Genomic DNA, 27,267 nt, shown 5'->3' with positions numbered 1-27,267 from the left:
GGTCGCAAAGACTAGAAAAGCGCTATATAAGTACAGTTCATTTACCATTTACCATCTTATTAACCATTTAATGACCCAACATATGTATCTTTTAATGCCTTATGCAGATCCTGTCCCTGAGGCTGGTAATCGCCTAATTACTGTTTATTTGTATTAAACTAAAGAAAGATCCACAAAAAGTGCAATTAAACAACTTTATGTATAAAACCAACACAATGAATGACATATTAAAACAAATCTATGAGGATAATTGAAACAAAAAATACACCAGAGTCCCTGTAGTCCCGTTATGAACAGACTAAAAGAAGCTTTCATATTATGTGCGTTAAAATTAATTTGTGCCTTTTTATTTCACCTCTTTCTCTTTCTCCATATTTTTACTTTGTAAAATGTTGCGTATGTGTTCAATGTTTTCCCTGTGTTCTTTTTTCACTACAAAAGAAACAGCTGCCCTTTCAGGACAGAAAGGTGACTCATTAGTCGATTGATTTTTCAGGGTTCACATTCAGGATAAAATACCAAGCGTCTATTCTTGGGTCTCTAAAACATCCTATAATTCGCCAGTTTGCAGCAGATTTCATGATGAATTCAACACATGCAGATATCAGCTGTGAGAGTTACCTTTATCTTTTACATATGTCAGTGTGTTTGTACGTAGGAATGTGTTTAGCTCATTTTTGATCTTGTTTTGAGTCCACTCGCCATGATTTGTGGCTAATTTGAGAGAGCGATGTGAAGACCAGATGGTTTGGATGGAGCGAGGAGACAGACGGAAATAAAAAATAACAGACGCTGAGGAGAAAAAAGAAGTAGAAGCAGAGGAGAGTACGGAGAAGTTTAAAGAAAAGAAGTCACCCTTTGCTCTAGACGGTCGATGAGCTTCTGCAGCCTGTTGACCTGGATCATCCACTGGCTGTCTTCATCATAAACACCTGGGGGAGAGGATGGATTTCAGACAAGAGGAGTAAACAACAAAGCTGACGGGATGAAAGGTCCTGCGTACATCGACTGTATTTTAAACACATTCTCCTCCATTGATTTTTTTGTGCTGAATACTCTAAAATAGTGGCGGTGTCGCGAAAGCCAGTTCAACATTTCCTTTCATGTAATGAAACGCACAAGCTTTGCCAGTCAATAGAAAAGCTTTGAGGCCTGCAATCGAAGTTTATAAAGGCAGTGCAGTTGTGTCTCACATCTCCTAGCAACCACAGCTGGTGTCATAATAGAAAACTGTGTGCAAACAAGAGTTCAAACACACAAAAACAAGGCTGGGAAAACAGAAAAACCTGATGTGGATTAAAGAAAATTAATCAGTAATGTAAGATGCATGATGCAAAAATCCACTGATAAAGTACATTTTTTTTGCCGGTATTATAGTTGTAAGGTTAATGTTAGTATTAGGTTTGATTGAACTTAATGTAAGAGCAGCTCAATGGTCTTTATTTCAGCCTTTTTAATGCCACCACGTAACAAAGGTGTACCACAAGGTTCAGTTCTGGGCCCACCCTTTTCACTATTAATGTTAATGATTTGGGTCTTAAAATCATTGCTTTTGTACATCTCTATGCAGATGACACTATTGTTTATTGTTGCGTGAGCCCTGATGCCGCTGCATTTGAACATCTGCGATCTGTATTGACACTATTTAGTCGGACATGTGCCACCTAAGATTTTCTAACACAAAGATGCTGCTAGCTCTTCTTCCTTTAATGAGTTTGCACAAGATCGCATATTAATACATTTTTTAAAGTGAAACAAAAATTGGGCCTCTTTATTTAGAAACTAATCCTGTTTTTCCTTAAATGCCAAGAAAGAAAATGCTTCTGCCACTTTTTTTGCTTCTTAACTATGGAGATGTTGTGTACTCGCTTCACCTGTCAGACATTTTTTATCATGAGCCTCTTTCCCACTGGTCAAAAAACCCGCAAATGCACAGCTTATTTGCTTAGTGGGAAAGGTTTCAATCGGCATTCAGACCCGGGTCAAATGACTCTGCAGTAGACCCGGGTATTTATTGCCTCGGCTCCAATCAGCATTAATGGGAACAGAAAATCTGTGTCGACACGCTAATCTCCGCCCCCTTTCCCGCGCGATATTGTGCTCTGTCTGTAACTTCTGCGACTCCTTGTCACCACAGCTACAAATTTCCGCCCGTCTCCGTACGAGCAGAGCTCGAACATCGTTCCAAATTTGTCGGCGCTGACTTTGATAAACAGACTGAATGAGTATTTGATACAATAAAGACCTAACCACTGTAACATCTTCCCTGTTTCTGGCGCGTTTGTGACGTCAGACAGTGACGCAGCAGAAAAGAGACGGACAGGAGTATACTTCACTGGCAATCGGAAAAGAGACAATCGGCATCTATTAGCGGGTCTTCCTGGGTCTGAAATATTTTCAACGTGCTAATTTCGGTGAGAAAGGGGTAATGGAGATCTGAAGTTCATAACTGGTTGTTCACTCACCACTGTACTCTGTATTCTCCAGCCAACTGGTCATCATTTTCCATGTGCATAATTTTGCACTGGTATGACTTAATTCCTATATCTATCCTTGGACTTCTGCCTACCTACTTATCATATCTCATAAAGCGTGCTGCTATGGCCTCTGCTCCCAGGGCTTCATTACTCTCTCGAGCCCCTCAGGATTTGGTCCTGCACTCTGCCCATCAACCTGGAACCCCCTCCAGCAGGAACTGAGGCTGTCTAGCTTGAGTCCCATCTGGGATTTGAATGTACTTTTGCGAAAACTGGACAGAGAATTAGTTGGGGTTTGTTCCAGTGCAGAGTATTTTAAAATCTGGCTTTTATGACTATCCATTGGCACATTTGCAAATCTTGTTTATATGATGTATTTTCTGCCTTGTGTATTGTTTGAAAAGTGCCGGCCCATTCGCTGGGGCTTAGTTGGACACACAGGTGCACATAAGAACACAACTCTCCTCTTCTCCTACTCCAGTTCCTCTCTCGCACCTACACGACCTTCCCTCCCTCCTGTGCTCCGCTCTCTGGCCTGTGGAGACACGCTGACTCTGAAAGTGCAGATTTTTTGCTGCTGGCAGCTACAACACAACACGATGTAAGTGGAAATCAACATGGTGCCCCACCTGAATTGACGAGACTGAGGAGAGGGTTGTTTGGGGAGAGACTGCTGTTCCTCTGAAGCCGCCGATTGGACCGACGACCGGACCACTGGATGGACAAAACCTCTGGCTTCAGCGGGCCCTGTCTGGAGACAAACCAGGGGGAAGTTACTCTTAAAATTGTTGTGAATGTTTTCCTGCAGGACACATGGCATTACAGAAAAAGCCATGACCTTTTGTTCCATTGTGTTTGTGGTGCACTGCCAAACCAAAAACCCAAATAACAGATGGGGCCGACAAAAACATGTCCTCACTGACTCTTATAAATAAAGATACAATGTGACTGTTTTATTAAATGACACACACAAAGTACAAGCGGAGTAGGATGTTTCAGGAATTGGCGATGTTTCTATTTTACCAATGGAAGATGGCACCAGGTGACAGAAGCTCGCAGACGCCTCAGTTGAAGAGAAATTCAGCAAACATAACTCAGTTGTCTGAGTTTCTGTTATATTTGTATTTTGGTAGGTCTGACAGTGATGATAATGCCAGTGACAAGGTACATGCAGCTGCAGGGTGACATCACCTAAGATTTATCTCAGTGCTGTCAACTTGCTTGGTCCCATATTTTGAGGAGACCTCAGGGTGTCTGTGGGGATGTGTGTGTGTGTGTGTGTGTGCGCAGGTGAATGCATGCACTCCTTAACATATGTGTGTGTGAATGTATTGTAAAGCAAAGGCTCTCTACCAAAGCTTTTTGAGACTTTAACACTGTAATGTTTAATAACCAATGTTTAATAGATTTATAGTCAAAGATGTTCCTTGTTGTTTGCTTTAAATTTAGCTGTTTTAATCTACAATGTAGTTTCATCTGTATTGATGAGTTAGGTCTGTCAGGCCAGTATCAGCAGTTGGTTAGCTTAGCTTAGCATTGGACTAGACGGGGGAGAAACAGATAGCCTGGCTCTTTCCAATAGGATGTTTTAAGTAGAACTACGTGTTTAAAGGTTGTGCTCCACCGGATCGTCGTGGTGAAGATTGAGCTGAGCCTGAAGGCAAAGCTTTCGATTTACTAGTCGATCTACGTTCCAACCCTCCCCTGTGATCAAGAGCTCTTGGTGGTGACCGAAAGAATGAGGTCACGAATATAAGCAGCCAAGTTTCCTCCGCAGCGTGTCTGGGCTCAGCCTTAGAGATAGGGTAAGGAGCTCGGACATCCGGAGGAGGCTCGGAGTAGAGCTGCTACTACTTTGCATTAAAAGGAGCCAGTTGAGGTGGTTTGAGCATCTGATCATGATGCCTCCTGGGTGCCTCCCATTGGAGGTTTACCCGGCACGTCCAATAGGAGGAGACCCTGTGGCAGACCCAGAGCCCGCTCGAGGGATTATATATACCACCTGGCCTGGGAATGCATCGGGATCCCTTAGGAGGAGCTGGAAAATGTGGCTGGAGAGAGGAACATCTGGGTCAACTTGTTTATGGATGGATGAATGGATGATCTTCTAGTTTGGATTGAAATGGTCAAATTTGGATAAAAGAAATGTTTGTTTTGGGGGGTTTGTGACGTGGAACAATGTTGTTTGGGCTACTGCCAGTCCACGCCTTTTTTCTGTAAACAGTGTCACAGCTCTTGTCAATCAGATTTATTTGTCTTTTTCATATTTGGGTTTGGGGTACTGTGCATCACGTGGCCACCATGCTAAAATCGCCTTGCAGTTCAGTGCTGATCTTAGGGGTTTGCTCAGCAAAGGGGTTAAAAAGTGGTTTTAATGGGGGTTAATGAGCCGGACCATTGACTGTAAAGACGCTGACTATTTCTTGTCAGAGGCTTGCAGTTTCCCTCTGCCCCCAAGTTTTATGCTAATTGATGCTAACCAGCTGTTTGCTGTAAATTCTGTTATGTTTCAGCTTCATCAGAGAGGAAGCAATCTCAGCAGGAGGGCGTATTTTCAAAATGTCCACGTTACTTAAATCCGCTAATATGTATTACGCACTTGACTTTTAAGCTTTAACTACACAACACAACTCATAGAGTGACATAACTATAATCTAAATGAGAACATCTGAGGCGATACTTTTACCAAATTACAGTTCAGTTTATTGAGAATAATCTCTTTTTGTCACAAGGCCTGTGATTTCTTCTTCTGAGGGCATGTGTAGCAGCTTTTAAATGGTCCTTCATCAGTCCACTATCTGCAGTGAATGTATATTCATATTCTAAATGTTTCAATGAGCGAGTCCCTCCTGTTCTGCCACTGACTCATGCTGTTTTCAGGGCTATAAATCAACTTTAATTGCTGAAACTGTCTGAGAACATTAATGAAGCAAAGACCAACAGCCCTCGCATCGTCATGTTCCTCCCACGGCCTTTTTATCAGCTGTGAGGCAGGAAGAGCGTTTTTAGCTCTGACGCTGTCTCCTGACTTTAATGACACAAAATAAATGAAAATGTTAAAACTGCGCTCATAACAACAACAAATGAACGGGAGGAAAACATCAGTACTGTTAAAATGAACAGAACCACTAATGAGTCCCAGCATGCATCTTCCAATATGGTGTGTCCTCTTCACACATATCAAACTAACCACAGAAACCTGTTTAAAGCCACCAGAGAAACAGCCCCATCCTCTTGTGTTTCAAAAGACAGACACGAGGGGATTTTTCAAGTGCTGCAATTCGGAGAATCTGGAGGACAAGGAGCTGCTCTGGGAGCCGGGGACAGTCGCACTTTGAAATGACATGAGAGGGAAAGAGAGAGAGAGCTATTCAGAGGAGGTGAGAGGAGAGAGGGAAGGGAAATAATGGAAGAGTTTGTGTAAGTCTCAGATGTCTGTTTTCTGCCTTTGAGAATAAGATGTAACATGGTTGCAGTGAAAAAAGGGACACAAGCGAGCACAAAAAATCTTACTCAACTCGTGCAAAAAACAGCAGAACTTGCTAAGGGAGCAATTCTGCAAAGCTACATGTGTGGGCAAACACTTACTAAAGTCACAAAAATAATCCTGCCAATCCTTTCCTCGCACCGCTGTGCTGACCCTGCCAAAACCCCGGCTCAGGCCTCAGGAGGTTGGCGCTGAATTTTGCCCGACCTCCCTCTAAATCCTCTCCCGTCCCCTTTTCTTCGCCTTCCTCGGAGTCAGAGTCGTGCTCCAAGTTGCTGTAAATCTTTTGGTTTCTGTAACATCAAAGTAACTCCCTGACGTCAAACTCTGCCAGCATCCCCCATATGCTTTAGGCCGGAAACCCTCGACCTCCCAGCGGTCCAAAGCTCCTGTCCTAGATAGAGGTGTAAACACAGACACTCCCCCGGTGCTCAGAGCTCCCGGACTGGGAAGAGTCAGCTTTTGGTGTCTACAGCTGGACGGCTAATTGAGCTAAACTTAGCAGCAGTGGTCCTTTAGCAAAGTTATCTGTCCATTAGAAACTATTCATCAATAAAATATGAACAATTTTCACCAAAACCAGAGGATAATGCTGTAAAGTTTTGCTCTTGCAGAAAATCAATGCCTGGTTAGTCTCCCTCTTGGATCAAGCTGCTCCACTTTACTCCCCCTGAAGAGGCTTTCGTTGTGAGGATGATACATGCAGTTATGTTTGCTGTTAATGTATCTCTTTTGGCTTTCTGTAGCATTTCTTTAATTTGCACCACACTTACTATCCTTTTCTTTCTTTTGTTTTATGTGATTTGGAAGTTGCATCATTCCTGAAGTTGCAGCCTCCTACTCCCAATGGAAATCTTTCGGGCCACCTCCACTCTCTGCTGCGCGGTGCTGCGCGGTGCTGCACTCTCAGGTGTTCGTTGAGTGCACACTGACGGATCTCATCTCCATGCTGAGATTGATGATGAGACTTCCCTCGAGGTGTTTACTAATTTTTCTGTCTGCCACGCAGCTTAATTTTTTTAAATGAGCGCTCAACAGCAGCTCGTCCATGTAATAATCCCCATTATCTGTAAAGGCTCCAGATCGTCTCCACACATGTGGAAAAGTGTGCCTGTGTTGAGCGTCGCACAGCCCCGGACTGATTGCTCTCCTGATTATAATAACTATGACAATTATCAACAGATTGTCATTTACAAATACATTTTTTGATCACACAAAAGGTGAATTGTTATGATCACTGGAAACTCAGAGCGTGACAGCCCTTATAACACCGTGCCACAGTTACCACCAGCTGCCCGAATGTTTGCATAATGACTCATTTAAATATGTGCAAACAGCACCGGAGTACAGAGGCGCTGTTTGCGTGTGCTTGGAGAGTCTTTTTGTGTCATTTGCACAGGCGGGTGCAAAAACTGCACAATCCTTTAGTGAATTCCCCCGACGGTACAGAGGAGGGTGGATGAGGCATTTCCAAAGTAACCACGATGGCTGCCGTTGAAGTGGAATGTTCTGAATCCACTTTCCAGTCAATAATTAACGAACTAAACCAAAGTCCATGTTAAGTACAATTGGTAAAGTTGGCTACTAAGTTACGTAATCACAAACATCTGTGTGTTGTATTGTACAAGAAGACAAAAGAGTGGGATGTTGGAACAATTTACTCGGCCTTGCAGTCTATCAATGATTCTCCCATTTTGTTGCTCTAAACGGTTTTACTGCCCAGATGCATTTTGGTCTTCACCCAATGATAACTTGATAAAGGAATGACAGAGAAGTTTTGTTTCTTCTGGATGGAGTTTGCAGAGCTTTGCAGCCAATCACAGCTCAGTTTTAGCTGCACCTCAAATTCGGGGTCTGACAGGTGACAGGATGTATAAAGACCATGAGTCATCACCTGTCTTTAAATACACCACAGACACATTACCTGCAGGGCCAGACCTACTTACACTTTTATACACACACACATATAATCTAATGAACTTCTTTAACCCTGTGAGTCATCATCACTAATGAATGGAGCACACTGCAGGCATGCCGGAAATCTGAATGCAGACACAGACTGATTGAGTGTTGCATACGCCCACACACACACACACACACACACACACACACACACACACACACACACAGGCCACAGTGCGCCAGGCTCAATAATCAAGTGTCCATTGTTTCCCCCTGGAGAACACCGCAGATGAGGCTGTCATGCAAACACCTTCTCATCTGAAATACAGGCTGACCTGAAGGACGTCATCATCGGGCTTAAAGTACTCAATCACTTACAAACAGCAGCACGGCTTCAATTAAAGTGACATTCTGAACATTTAAAGAGTGACAGTAAACGTAGCTTTTGATTGAATGTATTATATGTGGCACTGAGGTCTAAGTGAACCTTTAAAAACGAGGAGTCGCTCATTAATCTCTCTGGGTTCATCACTACGAATGTCACTTTTGATTTCCTCCGTCAGTTCATCCTACAGAAGCCCTGAGCGGACATACATCCATCAGTTTACTTACTCGGTTTTCCTGTGATAACAAGTAATTTCCAGTTGTTTTCTCGAGATCTCGACTTATTTATCTCGTTTTATCACGTGATCATTTTCTGGCGATCTAGAAAACTGGTTACTGTCTATATTATAGACCAGGACATGCCATGCTGCCATTGCTCACACTAATGAGGTAAGTTCAGTCTGTTTCTATGTTTGTTTTTGCAGCTCTGGGGTTTCGAGTAATGATCATCTGACATTACGGTGGTGCAGCGTCGTTATCTCGAGATAATGAGATAAATAAGTCGAGATCTCGAGAAAACACAGCGCATTTACTCGTTATCATGGGAAAATAATAAATGTAAGGATACATGTCTGCTCAGGGCTTCCGTAGATATCTGATACAAACTATTATTGGGGTAGCCTTTAAGTACAAGTTGAATCCATGAATGGGAGAAAGGCACTAAAATATCCTTGTGTTTTCCTCTAGATGGTGTGTGGTACATTCATGCTGTCGTTTCTACAACTACAACTACAACTACAACAAGACTTCCCTGTATTCAGTCGTGCTGTTCGGCCTCTGGGTTTTATTCTCTTAATTCTAAGGAATCCCCTTTTAATTTCCTCCCTCTCTGCGGCATCTCTTTCCCCAAAGGATGGTGATCAAATTAACAGAGGATTAAAGATAACTGCTAGGTTTCAGGGAACAGCAGGTGGTCAATAAAAGCAGAATTTAAGTTAGAAATAAGTGAAGTTAATGGTGTGTGTGGATTGCATAACATTGTGAGATTAGCTGTGAGAAGTGTTCCCATCATGGGTGCCATTGCACAATAAAATGTGTCCGTGTTTTAATGACTAACTCTCTCTTTCTCTCTCTCTTTCTGTGCGTGTGATTTGTTCTTACTTCTCCTGTCGAGTCTGCTCGGCGGTGGTTTCCATGGCACACTCAAGCGAGCTCTGAAGCGAATGAAGCTGATTGGTCGTCTCCTTCAGCAGGAAGCGGGTCACAAACTGCTCCAGGTGGGTGGACTCCTGATAATCCTGTCAATTAAGAGAAAGAGGAGGCAGAGGTGGGTGGTGGAGTTGGCGTAGGAGGAACGATAATGAAGAAAGGGTGATAGAACAAGTTAAGTGGAGACAAGTTCCACACGCCAGTCAGGAGTCACTCAGCGTCCAGACATGAGCTGCTAATTAAACGATGCCAACAAGATCGTTCGTTTAGAGAAAGATTACATAAGACGGCTGCAGGAGGGGAGAAAAGAGGAGGAGGAAGAAGAACATGGGGTCTTAACACTCGATATCTCTTATCTGCTTTTGTTCCAACAAAACAGACAGACAGAGCAGGCTGTTCTTCCTGAGGAGACTCAGGTCCTTCAGTGTTTGCAGCAGGCTCCTGAAGGCCTTCTACCAGTCTGTAGTGGTGTAGTGTAAGTTACCAATATTACAAAACGCACACTTAAATTACCGGAAAAAACCCAGCAAGGATCCCGCACGTCAGCGTGTTTAACAGCTGCTTGTGTTGGTCTGAAGCAGACGATCACCGATATGTAAACTTCAATGACTGTAGTGATGACTTAGTTACATCTCCTCTCACCGTTCCTCCTCTACTCTGCTAATCAGGAACAGATCGGCTGCAGGAGCCGTATTTGTCAACAGAGCTGTCAATCATCCTTTTTACAGCATCAAATAACTCATTAAAAATGAATGAACACTCTGACATAAATCAGCATGATAAGAACTAACTATAATGACAGAAACCATGTTTGAGAAACATTTATTCGGCGTGTATTTTGATTTTATAGTTTGACTCATGTCCCATCTGTTAACATGGAGGAGGCGGGCTTTATGACCTATACTGCAGCCAGTCAGCAGGGGGCGATAGAGAGGCTTTGGCTTCACTTTTAGGGAGCTGTCATGCCATCCATCTTTTTATACAGTCTATAGTGTGTACCAGCAATTTATCAAATTGGAAATAGGTGTTAGACATTAAAGGGGTAGTCGGATGGTTTAGTGAGGTACTTGTGAGGTAGACTCACCAATCACATCTTTTTCAGAGGCCAAGATATCCTGACATTTAGTCCCAAGTGTGAGTCAAGCTTCAAAAACTGTACCCTAAATTTAACAATATGCAACTTTTATAAAGACTTAATGAACTTTAATTCTACCTGTTAATTGTATTGACATTAAAAAGCTCCTCTTAAACCACAGAATGTTGATGTCATATACGAATTCAGAGAGTAGTATTCCTCATTATGAGTAAACCGACCTTGGTGTGTACATTTAGTGTACCGGATTATCCCTTTCAGACATATTGTAAAACAGGAGCTATAAAACTAGAATATTGAACAAATCATTAAGAGATAAATTATAGACCGCTAAACAACCACATCATAAAACCATAAAAAATATTTTGCAACATATTTAGCCGATTACCGATACTAATATTTTTTTCCAGCACACCTAATTGCAGAGATCATCAACTCTCTTCTGTATTGGAATTAGCGTACAGTATAATGGTGATACTCTTATCACATTTGTTACATCGGTCGGGGTGACGGGTCTTGAGATGGTTAATCAAGTTTGTAGTGTTGAAAGACTTTGCCTTGGCTCCTCCTCGCGTCACTGAAGCTGAGCAGTCATTGCAAATAGCAGTTTTGTTTTCTATTTCGGACACTTTGAAAAACTTCCACACCACGGACATTTTGGCTTCTAACTTTCTCATGCTGCAGGTAGACACACGTGAGGTCATCACGCTGTGCCGCGCAGGTCTTCTTCGCGCCGGGGACATTGAAACATTGAAAACCAAATAAAATATCAAAATGTTCTTCAAGAAATTTCAACTGATTTCAACAAACTTTTGTTCTTAAATAATGAACTCCGGTGTGTGCTTTTTATTTGTCCTTGTGACCGGTCTGGTTTCTTGAAGGTACATCATGTTTCATGTCTGATGCAAAAATAAATATTTTGAAAGAACATAAAAAAATATGTGAAACAATGATTTGCACCTTCAATCAAAATCACATCTAAGAGGTAATTTCCTCCACCACCCACATGTATTTCAGGCCAAGGTACAGTTTGTCATTGTGTGACTCAAAGCCGTATTTATTTCCTGCAGGCTTTTGTTTTGGTTCAGGAAGCTGATGTGAAATAAATCAGACTGAATGACATGTTTGGAGAGGCATCATTTGCTCTGCCTGGACCGGAGCAGGAGGGCCGAGTGTTGTTGTTATTCTGGATCTAATCAGAGGGGAGTGAATGATGCTCGGCACAACAGGGTCTGCTGTTTGCACACTGCACCTGCTCCCGCGGACTGTTTGTACACTCGACTAACAATGAGGGGTCCGAGGGGAGATGCTAATGTGAGTCAGACTGGGGAGGAATGATGAACGCATGAACAGGAATGTGTTTGACAGGAAAGGTGTGTGTGTGTGAGGCAATTATTGATGTTAAAAAACTGCTATGAAATGCTCTAATTATGAAATCAGGATTTGTTTTTCAGACTGTAGATGAGAAAAGGAACACACACACACACACACACACACACACACAAACAAACATATCGTAGGTATTTCGAGCTGAACTCTGAACAGCTCCTCCTGAATATAGAGCAGATCATTAGTCTCAGCCTTTCCCTTCAGTCCTGTCGAACAGCCTATCTGACTCCAGATTGAACAGCGTGTCCTTAAAATGAGAGATAACAACCTGAACTCTGTTTTTCACAAGAACAAAACACACACTTTTAAGTATCTGTAGTGTTGTTGTGTTTTAAAAGCTCCCAGCTGTCAATCATCTCAGGTAGTGTTTGATCTCCTAACATTCACGCGCACACACACGCACACAAAAGCGCACATTCACTCAGTGAGAGTGAGTCACGACAAAAAGGTCAATCTCCTGTCTACCACCTGAGTATAGATTACCTCCTGGGATCTGCACCTTTCTGTGTGTGTGTGTGTGTGTGTGTGTGTGTGTGTGTGTGTGTCCACCTCACCAATCTGCAGTCATTTTAAACAGCTTACGGTCTGCATGATTTTTTTCCTTTCAGCTCCCTCTTGATCTTTTATTGTCAATTGTACAAAAGGTCAAATGGGAGCCGGAGTTGTTTGACTTAATGTACTGCTGCAAAAATCACACTATTTAAGCCTGACAAGCAGGACTGTGTCTATACAAGGCTATGCTAAGCATACGGTACCTCAGCCTTTGCTTTTACTCAGTATTTCTAAAATCCTGATCGGGAATGATCAAATAATGTTAAAAAAAAAATCACTGAAATGTTCAATACTTTTGAATTGACACCATCAGGTCTTTCAGTTGCATCAACTTGGAAAGTGAGGCTGGGTTGATACAATTCATGGATGCAACTGTGATTTATCAGGCTGCACCATGAAAGGTATGTGATTCTGATTTGATGAATTTGTTCTAAAGTTCAGCTAATATCTCTTTACCACCCGTAAGCTGTTTATTCTGTGTGTGAGTGGAAATAAATCAAGTGTTTCTAAACAGCCCTGTAAATGACTCAGAATGAAACATATCGGGCCCATGCTGTCTAGTTTGCCAAGATATGCGGTGGTTGTGATGTTAGCTATAGTAGCAGAACAGTTGTCAGTATCCCTTTCCTCTCCGCATGTTAGCAGCAACAGCTATAGCCACACTTTGCTAATATTTATCTAACAGCTAACTTTAGCTAAGCTAACATAGTTGACATAAGCTAAGCTGTTTATAGCAACAGCTATAGCAATAGTTTGCTAATATCTAACAGCTAACTTTAAGCTAAGCTGTTTGCTCAAGCGCAATAATTAAAGCTCCTGTGAGGTTTTTCACTGGTTATGAAACAGACTGAAATTAATTCCTACAAAAGCAAACCAGACCACAACCAGATCAGCAACAAAATTATTTCTATCTAGTTATTTTTAATGCCTGAAACTGCTGGCAGGGGGGACGTGTCAGACGACGCGCTTCACTGCATGCTGCGTTTGTTTACATTTTCCAAGGCAAAAATTTAAAGTGAGTGATACATATGACTGTTAAAGAAAACAGGAAGAGAGTTTTGTTAAAAAACAACCCCTCGGTGCCATCAGTCCCCAGCTTCATATGTTCATATGTTATGGTCCTGCCCTTCTCTTTACAATTTTTGGTCAGAAGTTTTCAATACAATCTCTGTAAGTATTGAGGTCCATATCAGACCGACTGCTATAACAGCTCGCTTTGGTGTTCCTCCTGCTAACCTGCAATTATCACTGTATAAAGCAGATCTGGTGGCCTTTGTAACTCTTCTGGCAAGACGCCGGATTTTGCTGCACTGGAAATCACCCACTCCTCCTTCTCACTGTGTGTGGATCAGGGACATTTTGTATTTTATTAAGATGGAAAAAATAAGATGTGTCACAAGAGGATCAACAAAAAGATTTCACAAAACATGGGATCTCTTTTTTGACTATGTTAAGGGGCTGCATCTACTTGATGTCTCATAATGAATGATATATTTTTTTATTTCTGTTGATTGGGATACTGTATACACTGTCTCTTTTTTAAATTTATTTTACTTCTTTGTCTTATTTCCTTTTCATTTGACAGGCAGCCAAGCTTTATGTTACGTTGTCTTCTAGTTGTTGCCTTAGTTTAGGCTATACCTTACATTACATTCCTGTATAACTTACTACACTTTATTGTATGTCATATAATTTTCAATAAACAAAATTGTGAAAAAAAAAAAAACAACCCCTCAAGCATGTGCTGGACAAAATCAGCAACGAGATAAGAGGTACAGCTTTGTCCACAGGAGGCGCCAAAATCAACACAAACAAATAATTGCTGTCTAGTTTGCCAAGATATGCTGTGGTTGTGATGTTAGCTAGCAGAACAGTTGTGAGTATCCCTGTCTGTAGCTAGAGCGCCTTGTTCTTTCAGCATGTTAGCTTCGTAGCGACAGCTTGCTAATATATATCTAACAGCTAACTTTAGCTAAGCTAACTTAGTTGACTTAAGCTAAGCTGTTTATAGCAACAGCTATAGCAATAGTTTGCTAATATCTAACAGCTAACTTTAGCTAAGCTGTTTGCTCAATCGCAAAGTCATGGTTCTTGTCTGTGCGTAGTTTGCAAAGGTTTTATAGTCAGTGTATTATTAGCAATATACAACTTGCACTAATTCATTTTTCTCGACATTTGGCAGTAACAGAAAAAGGTTGTGAGCAGAATATTGGCACGGCATCACCTTTAAAGTCAAAGTATTTAGTGCTTGCTAGCTAAAAGTTGCTTAATCACACTTCAAGCACATATGGAGCAATGTGTAACTCATGGAAAGTCTATATTGTGTATTGTTTTTTGTTAAACATGATTTAAAAGTTCTATGTTCATATTACTATCACAGCATTATCTCCTTTCCTCTTCATTTTAAATGGGTCAAATGTTAGCAAGCTGGGTTGGGTGGGTGGGTCAGTTAGCTAGCTATCTTCACAACGGTTGCACCAGATTATATGCAGGGTTTAAATATTTAGTAACAATTAGCTACTACTTCTACTCTCTCTTCTCTATTTTTATGAATTAAAGTATTAAAGGGCTACAACAATAAATTGTTAAGTGTAAAAACAAAGCAACTTCTATCAGCCGGTTAGAAACACCCTGTGGTCTGCTAGCAGTCAAAGCAGAAGCAGGTTGTGTACGGGAGCCTGTAAATACATTGGGCAAAATGAAAGTGTGTCTCATGGATATGTAAAACATGCTTAGCCCTGATTTAGATGCAAAATATCCTTCCAGCTCCCACGCACTTACGCATGGAGGTTTGATGCATGCACACACAAATTAGCTTGTAAGCTCACGCACGCTAAAGAAACACCTCCCAAAAGCACGCACATGCGCCGCCTGCCCCCTCAAACACATCCACAGCCAGAGACCACCCACTCAGATACGCATACAGTTCAATAGAGATGGCTGAGCTTTAGTCTGTGACTAACGCAGCATCTGCTCTCCTCCTGGCTCAGCTAACACTCGCTAACAGACAGAGAATTACAGCGGGTCATATGCTACTTCTCTCTTTTCTTGTGCTGTGGTTCATTTCAAAGTCAAAATAATCATTTCCGCGCCACATGCGCTTTGTAGAAGGGAAACTATAAATTAGGTTTCAAGGACTGAACACAATATAAAAGGCCTCTGGGGAGACTTGAGCAGTGTTGTAATTTGATTTCAGAGAAAACTCCACAGTTTTGTTCAATTTGTGACGAGCAATGTGTTTTCATTTGGGCTCTAACACCCATTTTGTGTGTCTGTTGGGGAACAAAAGAGAGGAGGGTGTTGTGGGAAAAATGATCTGTAAGACATTTTTTCTTTTGGTCAGCTGTCATGAAGTATAGGTGTCTCATCTCCTTCTGATCGACAAACCTTAAAGGAGCAATTCACCCCTGGAAAAAGCCGCTGTCAGTTAAAGCTGGTGTTCTCTGTAATCGATAGAAGCAATAATATTTGAAATTGGCGCCATAGCTGTGGAGAAACAGCTTTTGGTTTCGGCCATTCTATTTCCTACAACACCCAGTGTGCATTGCTGGGTGTTGGTGGGGCAACAGGCGATGGCTCAGAGCAGTTCAGAATCTGAAATACGAGGAGAATACACCGGTGGATCGTCTAAAAAATCTTCAGGTCTACAGTCTACATTTCAAACCTGACGATTTTGAACGAGACATGACATCGGAGGCGGGCGTCCTAGATTGAGGAAGTGTAGTTTAGCAAGCTCCCTGGCCTCCACCAGATGATGTGTTTTATGCAGTCTGGCAGAGGTTCTCCAGGGCCCATAGAAGAAGAGAAGAGAAGCGGATAGCGTCCTCCAAAGGCACAGAGTGAAATTACATTTTTTTTCTACCATAATGGCATTAGCTCCCCATAATAGCATGATAGGACTGAGGTTGAAAATCGGCGAACTGGCCCTTTAAAGCACACGTCCATACTGCCATTTCTCCTCCACTCCGGCTTTCTTACCTCCTGCTCTCAAAATATATAAAAGTGTTGCAATTATTTTTGCACTTCATCACACTCCTGCACATGTTGAGGTGTATGAAGGATTACAAAGGGATTGCAAAAGTATCCGTATGCTTCGCTTCCTTTGCAGAAATTCAGGCACATGTAGTTAACTGCTCCTGCAGGTTTAAAACCCGTTCCTCTCGGAGTGAAGAAGTTATTTTAAGCATACTGATTGGATTTCTTTTGGACTCACTTATATCTGCTGAACTTGCGTAATACATGTTTTTATATTTCTTGAAATCTTCCGTCCCTGCTGCTCTTTCCCTTTCATCAAGTGTCCAAACATTTACTAAACCACAATCTTTAACCACTGTTGCCTCTTATCTGTGTCACCACAGACTTTAGCTGCTGAAGTTGGACGTCATCATGTGTTACCTCACATAAAAAAAAAAAACTCCAACTGACAAATGCACGGCTTGACTCCCACACTGTTTTTCTGAAGGAGCCACAATGAGACGCGTCTGCCTCAGTGCAGATCTGAGGGGCAATTTGAGCCTCACAGCATGTGTCGTGTGCGTCGGATGAGATACCACAGAGCGAGAGAGAGAGATGTAGAGAGAAATAGAAGATCTCCCTGCAGTCCTCTAGAATTAGTCCCTTGATTCCCCTTTTCTTTTGTATTTTATGATTATTCACCTTAATCTCTGTCTCTCATGTCTCTTCTTCTCCTCCCTCATCTTCCGCTACAGTAAGATCAAAAGGACAGGAAGCTCTTCCCTGAGCATTGATCAAAAGCAGCCACAACCCTTTCTAATTCTATGTTGGACTCAAGTCAAAAAATAATCACAACATGTTTTGTTCTACACGTTAATTATTAGCATGACTGAACTGTGGCTCTGTAATGGAAATGTGACTAATGGGAGATCTGAGGGAGCCGGCTGTGCAGCAGAGGAGCATGCTGGGAGAGATGTGCAGGGTGGAGATTAAACCACACTGTGAGTAAAATCAAACATCTCTTGTTATTAGCTGTATGTGCACTGCAGGGCATGTCAGTGCGATGCGCACTGTGTGGAGGTGTGAGTGTGTCACAGGGGTGTGATCGATTGTGAGTACACCACTGGCATGCTAACAGGTGCAAAGAGCATCCAGAATTAATGCAGATTTTACAGCAATTTTTGTTCTGCTGATTGATTAAACAAAATGTCACACCCTGTCTTTCCAGAGTCAGAGACTGAGCATCACCGGGAAGCTCCACAGAAAGCCACAGGAAGTCTTTATTACCTGCAGCCATCAAACTGTGTAACTGCTCCCCGTTCAGCGGGAGGACAAATGGAGCATGAGGGGTCTTTTCATTTATTATCATGTGCAATTGCTACTCTGTTACTCTGTTGTACTCTGCCTCATCATTTATGTTTACAACTTGTGCACCTCGTTTACACCTTGCGTGCCTTTTGCTTTCGCAAAGCCGGACCGCTATGTAAAAACACTCACTGGGGCGGCTTTAAGTTGCTCTTGCTTGGTCAAATGTATAATGGCAAAGACGGCATAACAGCCGAACTTGATGGAGCTGCAATGTAAAAAGGGCTCATGTAGTGGCCACCATTACTTTCTGCTTACTTTTGTAATTATTGTTATCCTATTAGTCACTGTCACTTTTGCATTTAATCCATTTACACATTATATTGTATATTTCACTTATATTTGAGTTGTTATTTTGTATTACTCTTATTTTGTACTGTAACTTTGGAGCAATGTGGTACTCGAATTTCCTTCTGGATTAGCACACACACACACACACACACACACACACACACACAAGCACACATGAAACCAACACATCCAGTCTCCCTGTTTTGTAGTTATTTTTTTAACCACCTGTCCTTACTGTTCTTGTCTGTCCTGTGATGTTTTGTCTTTTCTCTTACAATACAAAATAATAACAATAATCTTGGTTCTTATTGTCTGCACAGTGTGAACGTGAACAGCTCGCAGCCGAAGCTTTTCACCGTGCACATTTGCCAAGATGGAGACAAACATAAGTATGGAGGTGTAGAAAGTTTTCATTTACAGCGACACATATTTCATTTAAAGTAAAAGTTAAAGGTAGGTATGTTATACTCTTAGGCACATGGTTAAAATATATAATGCTGATTTGCACATTTGATTAGCAGCTAAGCTAAAGCAAGTTGATGTGGGGAGTATAACTGAAAGTAGAAAACAAGCAGTGTAAAAATCTTTCAGGGAATCGAGAAACAATAATAAATATTTTTCAAATATTTTGCCGGCTTACCTTCTTTGTTTTATCCATCGCCTTCAGTATCGACATGTTCAGGTCTTCTAAGGCACCGAGGACGTTCTCATATTCACAGAGGTGCTGGGAGAAATACTCTGAAAAAACAGAAGAAACACTGCGTGAGTTGAACGACTCGGACAGGACTGTAGGTGTTTAGTTGAAGCAGCACTGGTGTGACACCTCCGTCACACAGCCTGTGGGGGTTTCATCACAGAGCATGTGACCGCTGCTAACATGGTTCTTTACTTATGCTGGAAAGTGTCACATAGCTTGTGAGTCTATGGGGCTCCTGAATGTGAGGTGAAAGCAAGAGGAAGGCATTCGTGAAGGATCAACTTACCGCAGAGTTCATCGGTGTCCACGTTGCTGCAAAACAAAAAGAGAGAGATTTTAATCAATCAAAAGTTTGCAAGGTTAAAGGAGGCGAAGGACTCATTTTTCACGTCCTGAAAAACTTCCCCCTGCACAGGTCATGATTTGGTGAATCAGTGTGTGATGACAAACGGGGAATAACTGAATAAATTAGTCGCATTTCCTCCTCTGAGTCCGCTTCAGAGACTGATTGGCTGAACAGTGAATCCCTAAACAGGCGTCCCTTGAGGAATTTTGGCTGTTTGTGATCCTCACATGAGTGCGTCTGAGAGAGAGAAACACGTAAACAAAGACAAGAAGAGAAAGAGATGGTGAGGTGAACATTTTACAGCGAGCTTCAAGAGACAAAACATCGTTTGAAGGAGGAGGTTTGGGGAATAACGCTGGTTTTAACTCCATTTCACACAGGAGCTGTCGCTGTCGTTCGCGAGGGGGGAAAGTGCAGCAGAAATCAATCGGCCCAAACAGGAGAAAACACTTAGAGCCACAGAGGACGGAGAGGAGCAGAGGAGGTAAAACAGAGGTGAGACACTCAACTGGGTAACAGAATAAAAAGCTCTGACTTGTGCTGCAAGAAACTTGGAGGCTTTGACATTTTAAGTAGAGTGAGAATAATATGGAACATAAAATGATACAGGTTTTATACGGGAAACACTCCGATATGGCGGGCGAATAAAAGGCCCTTTTCCATGTGGATGGAAGGGTTGGACTACCACGATGACAAAATTTGTTGCCGTACAAATTTAACTGTCAATAATTAGTCGGTCATGTCATCACGCATGCTGTGCGCAGACATAACATCGTTTTCTGGAGCTGACTTTGCCGAGGAGTGAGCCATCTCGCATCCTTACTATCTCTGCTGAGAGTTGCACATGCAATACAGCGACCGGGAAGCGACAGGTAAACATACACACCATCACGTCCTAAAACATCTAAAGTCTGCAGCATTTCACCCTCGCCTGCAAGATCTGTGAAGCGGGCCTTGCTTATCATGTAGATGTAGGGGTGCAAGGACAATTCAGTTTTTCACCTGCATCATTTTACAAAGAATCATGTCGGTAAAGATTCAGATTTTGGGTGTTGGAAATATTTAGGTTTTGTAGTCCGTGAAGTATCGTCCACCAGTGTTTTAGCTGGTTCAGGCTAAACGCTGGTCTGTGTGGCGGACACATGGGCCATAAGGCAATCCTGGAACCCATCGGCGGTCATCAAATTTGTCCCCTAACAGAACACATACAGGCCACACACAGGGCCTTTCTCAAAGCAGAACCTCCCCACTCTAACTCCGTTTGACGACACACTCACAGCTGAATGGAGCACCCTTCATTAAAGTGAGGGAATGAAATACAGTGCTGAGCTTTGACATGAACTCCCCTCACTCCGGTGGAGGTAGGAAATGTGTGTAACCATGGTTTCATGTCATACAAATTGTATAAGAGCCACGTAAATATCAGTGAGTCATCACATTCACTCCACATCATGAGGAACATAAACTTCGAGCTTCCTTGGTGACATTTCTTATCTGTGAATATATTTTTCAAACTCGCGTTAGTGACATGCTGAGTTTTTACCGTTAAAATAAAACACTTTAAACTTTTCCTTTGTTCCGTTTCTAGACAAGAGAACACTTCAAATCCTGAATATAACATTAACTTTAAGATGTTAACATCAGTATATTATTTCATGTTTATCTTATTTAAAGCTGTTTTCATTTGTACAGTTAATAACACAGAACTTTAATGTACATCTCTCCTCTCATGACGATCGTAACACGGCGTTGCACCTGGTCAATAAGTCAGCATCAGTGCAGACTCGCTGGTGGAGGGTTTAACAACCCGCTCCCACTCCACACATGGGAGTGGAAGGAATGGTGTGGACTGGAAAAGTGTGTAGGGTGTAGTTTGACAAAGGGCATCAGACACATACTCACACTGAGGAACATTATGCAGTAATAAGTGACCTCAAAGAAAGAAGTCCAGACTGCAGCATCAGTCTACTTTACCTCGAACCTTTAAACATGTTCGCAGCGTTTATTGAATCAAAACCTTCATATTGTTGTGAGTTAGTCAAATCTCCTTCTTATCCTGATCAGGCAGAACAGTAACTCAAATCGTTACAGCTTTTATTGCAAGTTCAAGTTGAGAGAAATCCTCGGCCGGCTACATTTTGCATTCAGTAACTTCAAGGGTGAAAAATGTCCTTAGCCTGACCTCCGTCTTTACAGAACCACTTAGACAATGATCAAAGAGTTTACTATTAGATAACAAAGAAACACTAGCAGCTTCAGGCTTTGACTGATCCTCAGCAGCATCTCTTAGAACAAAATCCTCCCAAACCAAGTTATGCAACGTAAGGCTGCTTGACGAATGCTATCTGACAAGCTGATCTTTAAGAAATAGCCATTAGCCAGGAACGCCACTGCCTTTAAAAAGGTTAAGTAAAAGTAGCCCTTGGTTCACTTTTTTTAGTCTAAGTTTAGTGGAGGCAAAAATACATCTAATGCAGGCAGTTTTTTAAAAACAAAACAAAAGTCATCAAAAGCCTTCATCACAGCCGATACTCGACAAACTTTTCACCCCAAATTACACCTCTGCTGTCCTGCATATTAATAGCTAGGGATAGGATAGGAATAGGATGTTCCGAGCTACACAATGTCATACTACCAAAGGGGTTACCCAAGTCTGTCCATGGCGTTGATTGAGAGTGAAACATTCCCCACAAACATAAAGATCCTCAAAGGATAACTCCTTAAGACCCTGCTGATCCTCTGATTCGTCTTCAAGCTCCAGCAGCAGATCAATACGTCCTCTTGTGCAACACTCATGAAGAGAGTTAACGGAGCAGCAAACTGGAAACCAAAAAGAAGTTTCACTGACCTCTTCTGGTTAAAAGTCTGTTGTTGCAGACTTTGTGTTTGCTTTGTTTCACCTGTAAGCCCACCTGACAGAGACGCTGAGGAGCGCTGAACACACCCTGAGTGGACTTACGACAGCAGCACTTTGAGGAAGTCTTAGTTAACTCTTTAAATTCATGTCAAAGAATAAAAGAAAGAAACACTGATCTCCCATGCGCTAAATTTGAGCTAAATGCTAACATTGCATGGAAACTCTTTAACATTAGAAGGTTAGAATGCTAACTTTAGCCTTACAGAGCAGCTAGCACGGCGCTAGCACGGCTGAATCTTTTGTTTTCCAGTTTAAAATTGGTGGCGTATCATTGTTTCCACTGAACATCATCTATTCACCTTCAGTATCAAACACTTAACACAGAACAAATGTTTCCCCGGGATATTATTTAACTTTCAGTCATTCCAGTAACACGTCAGCTCAACACTGCGGGCATGTCCCTTCCTGACATGTCTCGCTGCCTCCTGCATGGCTCTGAGGAGGATTCAGCTGCTGCAAAGGAATCACAGATATCACAGAGAGTCTTACAGGCGGCCTGCAGGACGAAGCTGCACATGAGGGAGCAGTCAATGATGCACAATAGGAACACTTGCTTTACTTTGAAGTGTGGCTTGTAGCAAGTCAAAGACCTTGTTTGAAATGCAACGCACTGATTGTGTTTGGACCTCTCTTCTGAGCCTTTGGGTCTGAGAATATCATTGAATTGGGACATGGAAATTAAAGCCATGTGTAAGCCTATAAAAGTATTTACATGTTAAAGAGGAGGTATTATGCTGTTCTATATTTTAAGACATATATAGAATGTTACAATGTTGGATGTTCAGACCTAACGTGGGTGAAGTTTCAAATCTGTAGGTAAAAGTATGTTGGAGTAATCCCCAGGCTTCTCAGCTCAGTCTGCAGGCTGCTGTGAACGCCAGGTTTTACACAGTTTTTTCTACACACTGCACTTTGTGACGTCACAAATTGCAGCCTCAGCAGGCTTCGGAGAGCTGGCCAATCAGAAGAAAGCAGGCTTGTAGGGGCGGAGTTTCTTAAAGGGACAGAGCTGACTAAGTCGTTTCAGACAGAGACTGAATGAGGGCCTGCACAGAGCACAAATTACGCTAAGCTACTCCACAGGTATCACAGAGTGAAATATGAATTAGCATAGTGAAATAGTGTTGAAATACCTTGTATACATGTTTTTTATTAATAAATAGCTATAGAAAACATTTTCCCCTCTGGGGTACCCCCAAAAACAGACTGCATCTTATATTCCTGTGCGACTTATATTCCAGATTTTACTGTAATAAATACTTGAAATAAGAAGCACCATGTGGGAACGGATTATTGTCTCAAATCTTGTTATTAAATCAAGTGATGTATAGATTGTTGGATGATGAGGGTGTGAGAAGGTTCAGAGCCTCTGTGCCATTGTTTCTGTGTTACTGCCTGTTGCTCCTGTGGTACTAGGTGGTAACGCTGTCTGGTGGTTCCCATCATATACTCAGTGACAATGTAAGGGTAGCAAGTGTATTTGGAGCAGAGGTGTAGAGATGATGTGGGTACTAATATTATACTATAGTAGTTAGTATATATAGATAAGGCTGTCTTTAATATGTTGGTATATAAAATAAGAATATGAGACAGGCTGACAGGCAGACAAAGGGACGGGGTTGACAGGAGTCCCCTGAGTCTCGCTGAGCTCGCTGCCAGGAGCGCTTCTCCTCACATCAGTTGAACAACTCCGAGCTTATGCAGAAATAGACAATTCTTATAAGCGTGTGGCCCAATTCTTAAATAAATTTAGATGTTTAATATTACATATTTTTTTATACAAAATAATGGCAAACAAATACAACAGGCTCTCTTAAAAACTTCAGTGTCCAGCTTTGTCTGAAGATTATTTTTGTGCTCTGTTCCTTTAAGAGACATTTAAGCATTTATTAACCCTTTGGCAGATGTTTTATTATGGTCTATATAAGATCTGATATTATTTAGCTTCATTCGGCAATTACATACACTTTGAATAGTGTATCATATTTAAAAGATATGTCTCTATTTGCTGTAATGCAGGTGTATTGTTCATGTGTATATAAGTTAAGGGACTATAAGGTGCTGTAAGATGGAGAAAGTCTGCCATGCAAGTCTCCATATAACTCAGGTCTGTCCTCCATCAAATCGGCTCATTGACTCACTCTGTGTTATGGGTGTCAATCGTGTGGAAGAGCTCCTTCAGTTCGTCGGCTGTCAAGACGCCATCAGAGAAGTAGGCTTTGAATTCATCAAAGGAAAGCTTCCCGTCGTCTGGGGAGAGAGAACATGTGAAACTTGTCAACATGCAGTCACGACTCAAACATCATGTGTGGAGAGGAAGACGTTTTCCAAAACATCCTTACATAAATCAAAGGCTTGTTTTGGTCACATGCAGGTGTGTAGGACATTACACCGACTTGATGGTGATCTCAAACAATGACTCTCTTTTATTCTTTGAAGCACAAAAATTATGTTAAGACCAAACAGGAACAAGCTTTGTGAAATATTCATGAGGTGAAAATAAACAGCATTTCAAAACAAGCAGCCCATAAACTTAACACCCTGCAGCAAAATGAAGATAACCAACCAAAAACAACATATTCTTCACGCAGCTCTGGCTGCAGTGCTTCCTCTCTCTGCTTGTGAGGGCACGAGGTGGCTGAAATTTAAATGTTCACTGCTGACCTGCTGCTCCGGAGGTGATGCTCAGTGTGACTGTCGTGTCGCGACGGACGCTCGGAGCGAGGATGCACAACAGCACAAACACATGCACATAAATCTGGCACACTGTGACTCACTGTTGATGAGCTAGCTAAGAAATAATTAGCTAACAAAAGTGCGATGACTTCTTATGTTGCTTTTCTGTGGACTGTGATTCATAGAGGGAAATGTTATTAAACAATCAACACACTTTGTTTGATTGAGTCTTACTTTGTTTAAATGGACTGCACACATATTCACACTGTAGGATCACACAAACATGTATGTTATCAAACTATGTGCTTCTTTGTTTAAGTTACCATGGCTGGAGGTCACTTCCTGGTTGGGCAAAAGGTGTGGTCAAAGGCTGAGGACTATTTTATGCAGGAGACAGCTGAGTGGGTCATACCAAATTGCTTCAATGTCATGGGGGGGGTTTTAGTTGGTTTAGTTAGCATTTACTTGTAAGTGTCCATATTGTTTACTCCTTTATTTGTTTTGGCCAAACCATTATTATTATTATCTTGGTATGTACATTTTATATTCTTTTGGGTAAAATAAAAAACCCAGGTTTTCATCAAACAATTCCTGTTTTCCTCATGCATCGCTGCTTTGTCCTAATCATGCATAAAGATGAATGTTTAGGAAAACATTGGGGCTAGTTCACATATTCACTTCCTTTCCAAGAGTTAGACAAGAATATTAAAACCACTCTCATATTTTACAGTAAAGTATTAAACAGCCAGCAGCCAGTTAGCTTAGCTTAGCATAAAGACTGGAAACAGGAGGAAACAGTGAGCCTTTTATGATCACTAATTAACACGGGAAAACTTCATTGTTTAATGGGTGAAAGTTTAAATAACAATGTTTCCATGTCTGACAGGAGCTTATGGACTACTTCCTGGCAGGTAGCAGCTGTGAGGCAACAAGTGAAGGCTTCAGGTACTTTCTGGTCCTGGAATTCTATGTGAATTGTGATTTTCACACTTTAAAACGAGCAAGATTTAAGGTGACCAAACACTGTCCAGACAACGCCCAGCTCACCTCAACATGCTAAAGTCGGCAGTTGCTGGTTGAAGTCTTTAGAATGTTCCGGAAACCAACTGCCAGCAGCTCCACGCTGCCCAGACACGAGCTGACAGGACAGACTTCTGCTGCTCACTTTTTCTTGTTTCAGTTTCTGCTTTTTTTTTTTTGGACAAAGGTCGTGCATATTTATGTTCCGCACCCAAGTATAGGCTTGTTGTCAAGGGAACGCACTCTCAGAATGTTGCGGTTTGTTGGGAAGAGCGCTCACTGGTCCAACTTTTCACGACTCCACCAAAACCCGACGGGACATGTCAAACTCAAACAACTTCATCCGACAAACACGGTCTGTCGGCGCACACTGAAGCGACAGTTGGTGTTGGTTGGAGACGGTCAGCGTTTGTCTGGGCAGTGTGCAGCCACATTTCAACCAGTGAACTTTAGAGGTGCTGGTCGGTTTCTACTGTTTTCAGTCTTTATGCTAAGCTAGGCTAACAAGCTGCTGGCAATGGCTCATATTTACTGTACAGAAATTGGTAGCATGTTGTCATCCAAATATTTGCAACATTGTATTTAGGCTGAGGGGAGAAGGATGGAGGGGAGTTCAGATGGATTTAGACTGAAACAGCTTAATAAACTATACACTTCTGTATGCTTACACTACATGTTGTGAAATACTGCACTGAACAATTTGCACTGAACCTCCAGCTTTACTCCTCTAAGTAAATAAAGGCGGACTGGCAGATCTGACTCGAGCACATTTTTTGGCGTTTCTTTTCATTAATGCTCTGATATTGAACCTCAGTGGGCATGGTCAGTTTCCTGTTTCCATGGAAACTGAAGGAGTATCAGCAGACAGTCATGATCAGAATTTCATTGAGAAATTACATCTGTTTTCACACATGAGACAGAGAGGGCGAGATAAAGCCAAAAACAGACAAGTGAGTGTTTGCGTGAGTCAATATTTACCGTTTTTATCGGCTCTCCGTAAAATCTGTAATGAGAAGAGGGGGGAAAAAAAAGAGGGATGTCAAAAAGGTTTCACATCATCAAAGTGAAAGTAAATGTGTGTGCGGGGATGATCGATCACACTCTAAAAAGCAGAGTGTCATTTAATTATTGATAGTCCTGTCCCAGAGTCCAGAAGAGATGAAAGGCTCAGTGGCGATGACCACATCAGCTTTAAAAGGGTCGCGCCGCCCTGAAATAGCTTTGCCTACTTTCTCATCTTGTCGGGGTTTCTACGTGTGATGAAAAACTTCAACGGGCATCTGTTTTCACGTTATCACTTTATGGGCTAAATGTGACAGCACAACACTTTATGTGCATGATTTAAAATGCAATAAAAAAGGGGAAAAAAACACCAATAATGTTAAGTTTTTCTAGCTGGTGGGCTTCAGCTCTTCTAAAAATGAATAAAGACACTTATTAAAAATATCCACACACCTTCTTCCAGATATTGGCAGTCTGTGGTGTGTTCTGATTTTACATGATTTTCTTCCAACTGGACTTTAAATCAGTCTTTAATTGTTGCTTTTTTTGGTGTACCTAAATCCAAA

The 27,267-nt window shown here is 41.8% G+C and overlaps 1 protein-coding gene across 1 annotated transcript in view; it reads right to left on the bottom strand.

Moving 5' to 3' along the window:
* The window catches only part of necab1 (N-terminal EF-hand calcium binding protein 1), a 39,724-nt gene that overhangs the window by 10,660 nt on the left and 1,797 nt on the right, over nt 1-27,267 (bottom strand). Inside the window, exons 2-8 of the mRNA XM_069681733.1 lie at nt 26,678-26,702; nt 24,145-24,253; nt 19,027-19,052; nt 18,684-18,781; nt 9,352-9,488; nt 3,107-3,228; nt 856-932 (exon numbers count right to left, since the gene is read on the bottom strand). Coding sequence (XP_069537834.1) covers nt 856-932; nt 3,107-3,228; nt 9,352-9,488; nt 18,684-18,781; nt 19,027-19,052; nt 24,145-24,253; nt 26,678-26,702 — 594 coding nt within the window. The remainder of the gene's footprint in view (nt 1-855; nt 933-3,106; nt 3,229-9,351; nt 9,489-18,683; nt 18,782-19,026; nt 19,053-24,144; nt 24,254-26,677; nt 26,703-27,267) is intronic.

This window comes from Semicossyphus pulcher, unplaced genomic scaffold, assembly GCF_022749685.1.
Source record: "Semicossyphus pulcher isolate SPU_LCO1_2020_fin unplaced genomic scaffold, fSemPul1.0.p SCAF_5, whole genome shotgun sequence".
Taxonomy (NCBI): domain Eukaryota; kingdom Metazoa; phylum Chordata; class Actinopteri; order Labriformes; family Labridae; genus Semicossyphus; species Semicossyphus pulcher.
The sequence above is the reverse complement of the archived record's forward strand: the minus strand, read 5'-3'. Positions and strand labels throughout refer to the sequence as shown.